General features: G+C 40.5%; 1 protein-coding gene across 8 annotated transcripts in view; it reads right to left on the bottom strand.

Annotated features, from left to right (window-relative positions):
- TNFRSF19 (TNF receptor superfamily member 19) overlaps window positions 1-12,571 on the bottom strand; it is an 86,148-nt gene that overhangs the window by 11,881 nt on the left and 61,696 nt on the right. For all 8 annotated transcript variants that reach the window (XM_081047123.1, XM_081047122.1, XM_081047118.1 and 5 more), the window contains exons 6-7: window positions 1,854-2,018; window positions 1,248-1,373 (exon numbers count right to left, since the gene is read on the bottom strand). In XM_081047123.1, the coding sequence (XP_080903249.1) occupies window positions 1,248-1,373; window positions 1,854-2,018 (291 nt within the window). The remainder of the gene's footprint in view (window positions 1-1,247; window positions 1,374-1,853; window positions 2,019-12,571) is intronic.

The raw sequence follows: 12,571 nt of genomic DNA on the forward strand, positions 1-12,571 counted from the left end.
ACAACAAGGCCACCATATATTTAATTGTTCTTTTCAAATAGAAGTTAAGGTGAGGCAGAGTTTGCACAAAGCTGTATTTTATTACATTTAATATTTGAGCTCATCTCTTAAGGAATTAACCCTCCTCACTCTGATTCTAGTGGTGATGTCATGGTATAGTATCTAGGAAACAGAAGGCTTGGGGTGCTTTGAGGATCCCCAAAGTACTATCAGTAGCACTCTAAGAGTCTATTATCCACGTAGGCAGACGCAAAAATAAATCCACACACACCACAAGTCTTACAGTTCACTCTTAAACCTATTCCTCAAATAGACTATAGTAATGATCAGTAGAAAAGTTAACTGTGTTGAATGAAACTCCTTGTTCCACATATGAAATACTAGAATGAAAAGCCGAATCCTGCAATTTCTTGAAAAGAAAGACTGAGCAACTTCAAGGGGATAAGTCAGCCTCATTGGGATACATTTAACTTAAAGAATGGTTCTAAGAGACAAAATGGCACTCTTGGTATTGCTGCAAAGGTGCTAAGAGAGCTGTGAAGTGGGGAGAAGACAGGGCCGAGGCAGGTTTCTAGGAAGTGCTGTGGACCATGTCAAATTTTATTTTGCAGAGGAGGTGAGGTCATTAGAGTGGGGACAGGATGAGGGAGTGTAAGTATAGAAACCTTGTGCTGTTGAATATAAATAAGTGGAAAAGCAAGTTGGTATGACCTTTGCCCGTTTTTGCCCACATTAGAAACCAATTCCCACTTGAATTACTTCCCTAAACTTTCATTTCTGTCAATAATCTAGGGGGCAATTATGGTTTGTGGAAAACCCTGTCAGAGAGTGTCCTCCTCCCTCTTCCGTAAGAAATCCAAAAAGACATTAAAATGGACACATGAACGTTCAGTGTGAATCCACCAGACAAGACAGGACACGAAACCTTACTCTACAAATGGCTGATATAATTTGGCTGATACAAATGGCTGATATAATCAATTCAAAACAACAAAGGTGAACTTGCTCAAAAAGTTGGTGGAAAATTCTAGGATTTTAATGAAATGGTTATTTTCTTTTTCAATACTTAAGAGACTCAATACACCCAAAACATCAGGGAACGGTGGAGAGTAACTATTTAACAAGATGAGCTTTAAGTAGAAAATGAGGCAGAGCAACCTAGCTGTGGGACAAAGAGGAACAGTTCTTGGCAGCTTCAATGTCATGCCTCTGGGTCCCCTCATGGACTCGTAACGGGCTGATCTTACCACAGGTCTGGGCTGAGTCCCGGTGGCACTGACAACACGCCCTAGGAGCAGAGTCACTGAGCTGAGGTCTGTCAAAACATGACAGTTCAGAACCATTGTACTGAATGTCCTGTGCTCTCAGAGACCCTAAACGAGAAAGCAAAAATTCTGTCAGTGAAGACAATTTCCTCTATAAAGGATTCATTCACATCATAACGCAGACCGGTATCATGCTAGCTTTTGTATTTTTAAAGATAAAGAAGGCTATCTTTCACATTTTAAAATATTGATTCTTACACGGAGGCACAAATATGAAATAATTTGTCAAGAAAGCTCAAAATGTAGAGTAGTTACATTGTCAGAACTTAGAATGACTTTTATTTTTGCCTAGTGGCACGGGGACATCCTTGCCTTTTCAATGTCCTTATAAAGCGGTGCCACCTCAGTCGGCTCCTTCAGTGTCTCTTTGGGACTAGAGGACTGTGAGGTCTATTTAACGTGCTCTCTATTCCTTTAACATCTCCTTGATTCTTGTCTCACTCAAGTCTCTTGTGGAACACGCAAATGACAAAGATGATAAATGCACTTCACCAAAATGCTAAGACACAGAAAGAGCTCAAAACTTACAACTGGGTTTTTTCTCCATAAACTGCCGCTTACAATAAATGACACAAAGAATGAGCAGGGCCAGCAGGACGGTGGCCAAGGCGCTGCAGATGACGGCAGCCAGGGCCGTGTCTCGCGGGCTGGAGGCCGTGGATGGGATCTTCACGAGGTTGACCTTGCTGGTACCTGAAAATCAAAGGAATGGCATCAGCACGCTCTCAATCACCTAGAAGACTCAGACGCTTCCTTTGAACTTGATGGTCATCTTTAGCAATGGCCGTCGTGCAACAGAAATCAACCCCCAGGATACCAGCGGGAGGTATGGTATATGGCCCAAGCACTCCTTCCTCTTAGAAGATTTCTTGAATATTATCCCTCCACCCTGAACCCCAAAATGTGTGGATGTGCCTCTCCTCCATTCCCACAACACTAGGCACAACCCTCAACACGCGCTATTGCAGGACTGTGCTTTTTACGTCCCCTATACCAAACCATTGGCGAGCTGGTCATCTTTAGCTGTGTCCCCAGTACTTGTCACAATGTTTGGCACATAGTAGGTACTTAATGTTAGTTATTTTCTTGGAATCAGACACCTATATATTTTTATTTATTTTTTTAATTAAATTTATTGGGGTGACAATTGTTAGTAAATTTACATAGATTTCAGGTGTACAATTCTGTATTACATCGTCTATAAATCCCATTGTGTGTTCACCACTCAGAGTCAGTTCTCCTTCCATCACCATATATTTGATCTCCTTTACCCTCATCACCCACCCCCCACCCCCTTACCCTCTGGTAACCACTAAATTATTGTCTGTAGACACCTATATTTTTAAGCAGACTGAGCTAAGGCATGTTTTGGGGTCAACTTTAAGGAAAAACAAGGAGTTGGATCATTTATGACCTTACACTACACCTCTGACTTCTGAAACAGTAGACATGTTTTTAATGCCTTAGCTGTTAAATTACTGAACAACATCTAAGTTTTGGAGAAATTACTGAACAACATCTAAATTACTGAACAACATCTAATACTGTTGTTATACTGTGGAGAGGCAGGCATAGTAATGTGTTAAGAAAGTGTTAAGGAAAAGATTCTGTTTTAGAGTGTGGTATTGAATTGTGGGTAAGGGCACAGATCCTGGGATCCCACTGCCTGGTCAACCTCTACAAGTGTGACCTTGAGCCAATTACATAATCTCTCTGAGTCTCCACCCCACATCTGTCCAAATGGAGGTAATAACAGTACCTCTCTCATGGGACTGTTGAGAGGATGAAATGAGCGAACATAAAAGCTCTTCGGACAGGCCCTGTACCCAATGTTATAGAATGATTAGCTACTCAGCGATGATGATCAGTTAACACTTTAATTATCTTTGGGATTCTGGGATGGACAATCTCAGTCCTGAAATCTATATTCAGTGAAGTCACATTATATCCTATTTAACCTCAAAGGAATGTGAGAGATAGAAACCTAAATAGAGGGCCCCTTAGGCCTTCTCTTCCTGGATTAACTTCCCCTGAGCTGAGGTGGAGCCTCATTCTGCTCCCTTCAGGCGCTCTCAGCTCCGTAGCGCCACCCAGCGGGAGCACCCCTCTGCTGAGGTTTCCTCCAGGCCTCCTGCTGCCTGATGGAAGTGTGGGCCTACTGAGTAATTTTAAGCTGTCTAGAATCCACGTTATAAAAGGAAAAAAAAACAGGTGAAATTAATCTATTTTTCTTCATCCAGCATATCTTCAAATATTATCATTTCAACACGTATTCAATATAAAAATTATCATTGACATCTTTTGCATTCTCTATTTTGTACAAAAATGTCAAAGTCGGGTGTGATTTCACATTGACAGCACATCTTGGTTTGGACTAACCACATTTCAAGTGCTCTTCAGCCATAGGCGGCTAATGGCTGTCATAAAGAACATCCCAACTCTGGATACTAAAGGCTGGTATCTGTAATTGTGTGCCGTGGCACCTAAATGTAAGCCAGTTCATCAGCTCGTAACTTTCTCCTCCTTCCCCATAAGATTGGTTTCCACTGTATGACAGACACCTGAGGCTAGACCCAGAGAGAAACTTTGGGGTTACTATGAGTGAATGATAAACATATGAGGAATGATCATCTTGGAACATTGAGTCTCGGTATTTCTAGGCTCAATGATTCTGGGGTGTGGGGACAGAGCCCCAGAGAGCAGTTTCCAGGCTCTTGGCCTCACGTGGAAAGGTGCTGGCTCAGGTAGTAGATGGCCGTCAGCTGTGGCTGGTTGGTCGTCAGCTGTAACCCTTGAGCCATTGGCCATTAATATAACTGCCACGGCTACGTTGGCAAGTCAAGGAGAGTCGAGGGGAGTTGAGGGGAGTAGGTCGGTTGGCAGAAAAGCGGACAGCAGGTCGCATGTAGTGTGACTCCAGCCTCCAGTGAGACTATAGCGGTATGACTCCCCTACCTATGGCTCCGTGGGTGCTCCATTTTGGCCTAGCCACATCCTGTGTTCTTATGTGGGGAGCGTGAACTGAGACCCCGCAGGCCACCCCACATGACAAATGGCGCAGTGAGCAGGGTCTCCCGCATAACAGCTACACTGAAGGGGAAGTGACTTGGGAAATATAAGTATTATCTATTTGAACCAAATGGTGAAGTTGTGGAAAACTGCCATCTCTTTTATGCTCATGGGAAAGGCGGTTTCCTTTAGAGTGAAATCAGGTCCCTTAGCTTAAACTTTCAATCAAACAACCCAGCACTACTCAACCCAGGGCTTTAGCAATAGCTGTCATCAAAATGAGACGTAATATATGATGTGAGTTGAAGATATGACTGTTTCTAGTTATATTGTAACTAATAAGTTAAGCTCATCAGTTCACATAGTATTGGATATTCAGAAAAACCCTAAGAATAGGGATTTCAGGTGAATGATTAGAGTCCTTTCTTTTCTTTCTTTTTTTTTTTTTTTTTTTTAAGATTTTATTGGGGAAGGGGAACAGGGCTTTATTGGGGAACAGTGTGTACTTCCAGGACTTTTTTTTTTCCAAGTCAAGTTGTCCTTTCAGTCTTAGTTGTGGAGGGTGCAGCTCAGCTCCAGGTCCAGTTGCCGTTGCTAGTTGCAGGGGGCACAGCCCACCATCCCTTGCGGGAGTCCAGGAATTGAACTGGCAACCTTTTGGCTGAGAGCCCACTGGCCCATGTGGGAATTGAACCGGCAGCCTTCGGAGTTAGGAGCATGGAGCTCTAACCGCTTGAGCCACCGGGCCAGCCCCTGGAGTCCTTTCTTTAAGTTCATGTTTAAAGACTTTCTAAAATGTATTAGTCAACTTATTTGCCTTCATATAAAAGTAACTGTTTCTATGTTATAAACAAACTAAAATGCCCCTAAAGGGGAATTGTATTTTTAATTTGATGGTTGCGATTCAGGATTTATTTTCCCCAAGTCAATCATAAAGGTCTTGCTAATACATATTTTTCTAAGGTAGGGAACTAATACTGTAATTGCAGTAATATCGAGTTGCCATAAATAACATCAATTTTAAGGAAATAAGCCCCTTCTCTGTACATTTCCCAGACAGTAGCATCTGAAGATGAACAAGAAAAATATAGCAGTTTGACGTCTATATAAGAAAAGGCATCTTGTTCACTCAAACACCCCCCTCAGAGGGTCCCCATGGGAAGTCAGACTCTGGAAACCACGGTCTTGATTCCTGTTTATATGTTCAAGTTTATGATAACACTTACAACAAACAATCTTTTTTATAGGAAATGGGTTCATCATTCTTAGGTTCATTTGTCACATACAGCAATACAGACATAAATATGGAAGCTATGAGAGACTGGGCTGAATATGAATTGATTTTAGAACAACTCCAGAAATTCATTCACATGAATTACTTTTTGGGTGAATTTTCTTTTGATTTGAGCAGTAAATTAAAAAGGGGGCAGGGGAGCAGGGTGGTACTAGTTATATGAAGTGGCTCTATTTCTGGTTAATTGAGATGTTATTGAGAATTCCTCAGAAAATGATTTATCTGTTACAAACAAAAAGTATTGTTTTGCTGACCTCTGGCTGCTGCCATGGTGTTGAGATTAAAGATTCTTTCCACCCGCATGCCTTGACTAAATTTCCTGTCCATAGTTCACGAAGCATACCGAATGCCTGCAAGGAATTTCACCCATACCTTATTAGGATGCTGACAGTACCTCCAAAGAACTGGGAATAGAAATACCCGCATTCTTTGGAAAGTTTTAAATTTTCTGGAGTGCAAAGGCACCTCTTACCTGAACCAATTACGTTATTAAATTCCACTATAATCTTAGCACTACCCTTTGGCAATTTATTTCCGAGTAAGAACTGATTTCTTAGCTTACATTTTACATTACATTACATACATGACATATTATTATACATTTCCTTAGGAGTTCAGCACAATTGAACGATTAGATACTGAGTAGCTATTATACGTAATACGTCCTACAAGGCATTTGGTAAGTTGAATGAGAATCTGAATAGAAGAAAATGGAAGTCACCAGCAAATTTTGGCAAGTGTTTTTATCAAGTCCACTTTGAAGTGTGACCGAGCTACACAAATGCGAATAGCAGATCCTCTCCTCACCTCACCCTTCTAAAGAGCTTTGGAATGTAGCTGGAGAAATACACATGTTGAAGAGGTCCGTGTCACTAGACTCTGATTAGTCATGGCAAAGTCTTAGAAGAGGAACTCACTTACAAGCCACACAGTTGCCTGAAATGTGAACACTTGCTTCTGCAGACTGCTGTGTGCTTTCATGCACCTGAACATAGCTAACACATCTTCAGGGATTTCACCCTCCTGCCAACGAGACAAAGTACTGACAGTTCATTGCCGACCCTCATTTGATAGATGAGAAAACCAAGACTTTGAGTGACTTGCTTAAGATTACACAGCGAAGTGGAGACAGCGTGAGACCTGGAGTCAGGCCTTCTGATCCAGTGTACCGCACTGTCCCATGAAGGCATGGCGCTCCTAAGCGACTAAAGCATTCTGCGAGGTGATGAGAAGCAAAATGTGGCTCATATCTGTTCCGGTGAAAGCCACGCTCATTTCTGATATGCCCAACGGCGCATGGGACCTGTTCTGCACCAGTGCATCAGCTCCGAGAGAAAATGTCAGTGACCCTCTGCTTCCGTGTGGCTCTCAGTGACACATAATGAGCCGCCATGAGTAGGCATGCCGGGCAATGACTGAGTGCCACTGAGGTGGGGAGGAGAGGAAACTTTATGGAAAGGGCTGAATTAAAGAGAGCGATGGAAAGGATGTGCAAAGACGGCCACTGGAAGTGTCAGGCTTGTCAGTGCGCTCTGCCTGGGTTTCCAGGCCCGCCTCCTTGGTGGAACCACAGCTCTGCTTTCTATTGATCTCCCTACATGTTTAACCACTCCAACTTCCTAGCAGGCTGTGTTTAAAAACCTGCTAAACCGAAGATCCTTCTTCCCAGAGTATACTCCTAACAAAGGAGGACGAGAACTTGTCTCCAAAATTTGGTTCTCACCAATTTCCACCCTGGCTATGAGCAAGATTTTTTGCCCTTCTGGATCTCAGTTTCCTCGCAGGGAAGATAAAACAGTGGCGCATTATGCAGACACCATGAGGAAGTCACTGAATATTTCTCTTACGGCCGATGACAGGTCTGCTATTGAGAAGTCCCATGATTTCTCTATGACCTGGCTGGTTTCTTCCTACAGAAATGAAGGTGGCCTTTATGTTGAAGAATAAGATGAAGTCGGATGCTGTATTTCACTACTCAGACATTTATATTTATAGTCAGAGCTGTTTTCCAGAAACACTAGATTCATATCCATATATCCAATACCCTACTGAACATTTCCACTTGGATGGAGATGCGTCTTAAACTCAACATATCCAAAAAATGAGTCTCTGTTACAATCATGACCCACTCTCTTCCTTCTCCCCTGATCTCCCTGCTCCTCCCACAAATGTTTGCTACCTGTCATTACCTCTGTCTGCAACATACTTCTCTGGGCTGCTGCCTGGAATGCTCCCTCAGCTGTTGTACGTCCTTCCTCAAATGTTACCTACTCAGTGAGACTTCCCCACCAAATTCTAAAATAGCATCTCTCTCCAGTGTTTTCTACTCCCTTCCCTACTTTCTTTTCCTTCCTAGCACTTATTGTCATATGACATTTTATATATTAAACTTGTTGGCTTGTCATTCTCTCCTATGTTGGGAGTAAGAGAATCCATTCTGCTTCCCCAAACATACACACCTGGCTTGTATTTAAGTGGGGACCAGCAAAAGGCTGCATTTTCCAGACTCCTTTGCAGCTATGTGTGATATGTCCAAATTAGAGTCAGTTGGGTACGGAGGATGAACAGAAGTAGTGTGTGTAGCATGTGTCATCTCCAATTTAGGGACAAATTGATTGCCCCAGACTTCTCCTCCACTGTGGGCTGGCAGCTGGATGTAGCAGCAGCCTAGTCTTGATTCTATGGAGCAAGAAGATATCCAAAGACTGGCAAAGCAACGGGGCAGGAGGCTGGGCCTCTGAATGGCATTCTGCAGCAGAGCTGCTCCACTAGGCTGGACTGGCTGGACTGTCACAGAATGGAGAGGGAGACCTCCATCTTACTGAGGCTACAATACTTTGGGGTTCCCTTGCTATAGCAGCCTAACCTTTGCCCTAACCAATTAAATGCCTCACTGAAATACAGATTTTGCAAATCCAAGGATTTTTGCCAGTTTTGTTCACCACTGTACTTATAATAACTTTTTAAATTTATTTTTTAAATATTATTTTAAGGTCTATATAGTATAATTAGATGATTATCAAATAAATATAATAGGGTAAAACAAGTTGTTAATGAATTAATTATGCTTTCTGTCTGGACTTCCATTTTTAAGATTTCACTAACGCCTTGTGTTTTTATCAGCGAGTTCAGCACATGAACACAATACATCAGTTTCTTGCTATATCACATATCACATTGAAAATGCCAACAAAATTGGAAATGTGAGCATTTTTATGTGTTGATGACCATATTTTGGCACACGCAATTCAATTATCAATTAGTTTTGGAAACAAACATACAATTTTGACATTTTCTAATAACTTTCAGTAAAAGATTTTACTTTTACTGAAAAGTCAAAGGACTTTTACATTTGTTTCGGGAAAACTACAGTACAATCCATTGCTTTTTGTGCTCTTTCACCACCACCACCACCAAAAAAAACCCATGTCAAATAATTTAACAAAATTAAAACCTGATGAATCTATCTCTAGCTATGTTCTTTAATTAAAAAAAAATATTAACAAAGAACTCTTTGCAATCTTACTGAGAGGCAATGATATAGTTCTGGAGTGCAAGCTTTATCTTGTTAATCGAAACTGGTTAAATAAAAATGTCTATGGTAACACTCAACATATGAATTCCAGATGTACCACAAAAGAGTCTGCCAATAAACAAAATAGTCTGATTTTTTTTAATCCACTTTATACGAAGTACACTGACAATGGATAAATGTAGAAGAGTAAGCCTTCATCATTGACTTCGATTTTTTCATTTCACACTTTGCTCTTAGAACTACATGGTCTGTTTTTCAATAACTGATAGGTATATTATTCAAAAATGAGCCTTTTCTGTTTGCACAGTTAATAAATAAATAAATACATCAAGTGGACTGATTTTTGTGGTAAAGTACGTAACATAACATTTACAATTAGTGACACTGAGTACATTCACAATGTTGTGCACCATCACCATTGATTCCAGAACATTTTCATCACCCCCAAAGGAAACCCCTTACCCATTAAACAGTCACTCCCCTCTCATCCCCTAACCTCCACTCCTGACAAGCACTAGTCTGCTTTCTGTCTCTATGGATTTGTCTACTCTGGGCAGTTCACACAAATGAAATAATACAATATTATGTGGTCTTTTACATCCAGCTTCTTTCACTTAGCACAATGTTGTCAAGGTTCATCCATGTGGTAGGGTGTATCAGAACTTCATTCCTCTTTATGGCTGAGTAACATTCCAGTACATGGATATATACAGGTATGCCCGCTTTTCAAAAGTTTGTCTTACACTACTTTGCTTTAACTAAAGACCTACAATAGTACCTGTTTTTGCTAACCGAAAGAAATCTGAAGAGGATTTTTGCTTTTATGCAAAAAGGCAAGAAGTGAAAATAGCATTCAGCATTTCTTTTGTAGGGAGGCTTTACAGAGGCAGCAGCCCCCTGAGCAGTGAGAGTGGCCCCGCCAGGCTCCTTCCCTGGGAACCGCACTCAGCATCTCAGCGTCAAGCTGCCATAACTTTTTGAGCTGTGTCTGTGAGCATCTGCGCTTTATCTCAGTTTATTTTGTTCATCTGTTAGCAAGATGTGTCCTAAGGTAATTGCTTCTTAGCTTTATGCCATTTCGGCTTACAAAGGGTTTCACAGGAATGCTCTACTTTCGGATAGCGGGGGAAACCTGTACCACATTTTGTTTATCCATTCATCAAATGATGGATATTTGGGTTGTCTCCACCTTTTGGTTACTATGAATAATGCTTCCATGAACACTCATGTACAAGCTTTTCCCATATGTTTTTAAACTTTTCACCAAGATACATAGGAATTGTTCCACATGCTAATGAAAGATACATTATTATTACACTAAAGCATTAAGTTCAGCAATAAATCAGTCATATGCTTTGTGTTATTACATTAAAGTATTAAGTTAATTATTATATGAGGAAATAAACATATTTCCTGAGCAAGAACTGGGAAGAGTGGAGGGAGACAATGCCAGAGAAGCTGGTTAGGGTCAGTTCATGTAGGGATTTATAAACCACAGTGAGGAGTTTGGATTCTATTCTAAGAATAGGAAGTACTCAATGACAGCAGAGGACACATCCTTCTCAAGTACATGTGGAATATTCTCCAGGATGGACCATATGTTAGGTCACAAAACAAAGTCTTAATAAATTTAAACAGACTGAACTCAGACCAAGAATCTTTTCTAATCACAGTGGAATTAAACTTGAAATCATTAACAGAAGAAAAACTGGAAAATTGACAAATATGCAGAAATTAAATACATATTTTTAAATAACCAATGGGTCTAAGAAGAAATCACAAAGAAAATTAGAAAATATTTTGGGATGAATGAAAATAAAAACATATCTCCAAATTTATGGAAAACAGCAAAAGCACTACTTACAAAGAAATGTATAGCACTAAATGTCTACATTAAAAAAGATCTAAATTCAATAACCTAACCTCCCACTTTATAACATTAGAAAATGAAGAACAAACTAAGCCAAAACAGCTAGAAGATGGAAGGAAAAAATAAGGATTAGAGCAGAAATAAATAAAATAGAGAATAGAAAAGCAACAGAGGGAATCAACAAAACCCAAAATTGGTTCTTTGAAAAGATAAATTGACAAAATTTCAGATTGACTAAGAAAAGAGATTTTACAGAAATGAAAAGGATTATAAAAATACTATGAAAACTGTGCACCAACAAATTGGATAAACTAGATGAGATGGACAAATTCTTAGAAATGAACCAACAAAACTGACTCGGAAGAAATAGAAAATCAAGATGGACCATAACAAAGAGATGGAATCAGTAATTGAAAACTTCCCGACAAAGAAAAGCAGAGGACCGGGTGTCTTCATTGGTGAGTTCTACCAAATATTTAAAGAAATATTAACAACAACCCTCAAACTCTTCCAAAAAACAAAAGCAAAAGGAGAGAACACTTTCTAAGTCATTGTACGAGGCCAACATTCCCCTGATTCTAAAGCCAGATAAAGGTACTGCACGAGACGAAAACTATAGATCAAGATCCCTTATAAACATAGATGCAAAAAATCCTCAACAAAGTAGCAGTAAATCTAATTAACAGCATATTAAAGGTTTATACGCCGTGATCAAGTGGGATTTATCCCAGGAAGACAATGATGATATTAATCACACAAAAATCAATCAGCATCATACACAATAATAAAATGAGAGGGAAAAAAACCTACATGATCATCTTAATTATGCTGAAAAAAAGCACTTGTCAAAATCCAACACCCTTTCATGATTAAAAAAAGCACTCCAAAAAATTAGGAAGAATTCTTGCCTGCACCTGCCCCAAGCCAGTGGTTCTCCACACACCCCTCTTCATCCAGCGACAAGTGCTGAGCACCAACGGAGCAGACCTGGGCAGCGCGATGGTTGCCAGGGTTGTACTGGGGCTGCCGCTTCTGGCGCTGCTCTGGCCTGTGCAGATTTATTCAAATCAAACAACTGTTGTAACACTTTCAAGGAACTCCTCCCAGAATACATTGGCTGCCCCAAATCCATGAAATGCCACTGCCAAGACAAGTGGTGGTGCTCTGCAGTCAACAGCCAGTCTCTTCGTGGCCTTGCTCTCCCTCCTACATCTCTATTGTTAAGGCCAAGACACATCTATACTTCCCCGTCTTCTAAACCCAATCTAGATGGCATTGAGATGTCCAGTGTGGCAAGGAAAGAACAGGTCTTTGTGGAATCTGCTAATTCCACACCTTATTTTATTGACACAGAAAAATTTGAGGATCCCAAACTTGACTGGTTTGAGAGCATGTGAAGGTTTTGACTAGATGATAAATGCTAATATTAAAGTTGCTGGAGTTTCATGTACAAGATGAAGAGACAACATCTGAAATTAGTTAAGATATGATTTTCTTTAAATGTGACTAAAGGAGGATGAACACTTAAAACTCTATCT

The sequence above is a fragment of the Rhinolophus hipposideros genome (assembly GCF_964194185.1).
Source record: "Rhinolophus hipposideros genome assembly, chromosome: 4".
NCBI lineage: Eukaryota > Metazoa > Chordata > Mammalia > Chiroptera > Rhinolophidae > Rhinolophus > Rhinolophus hipposideros.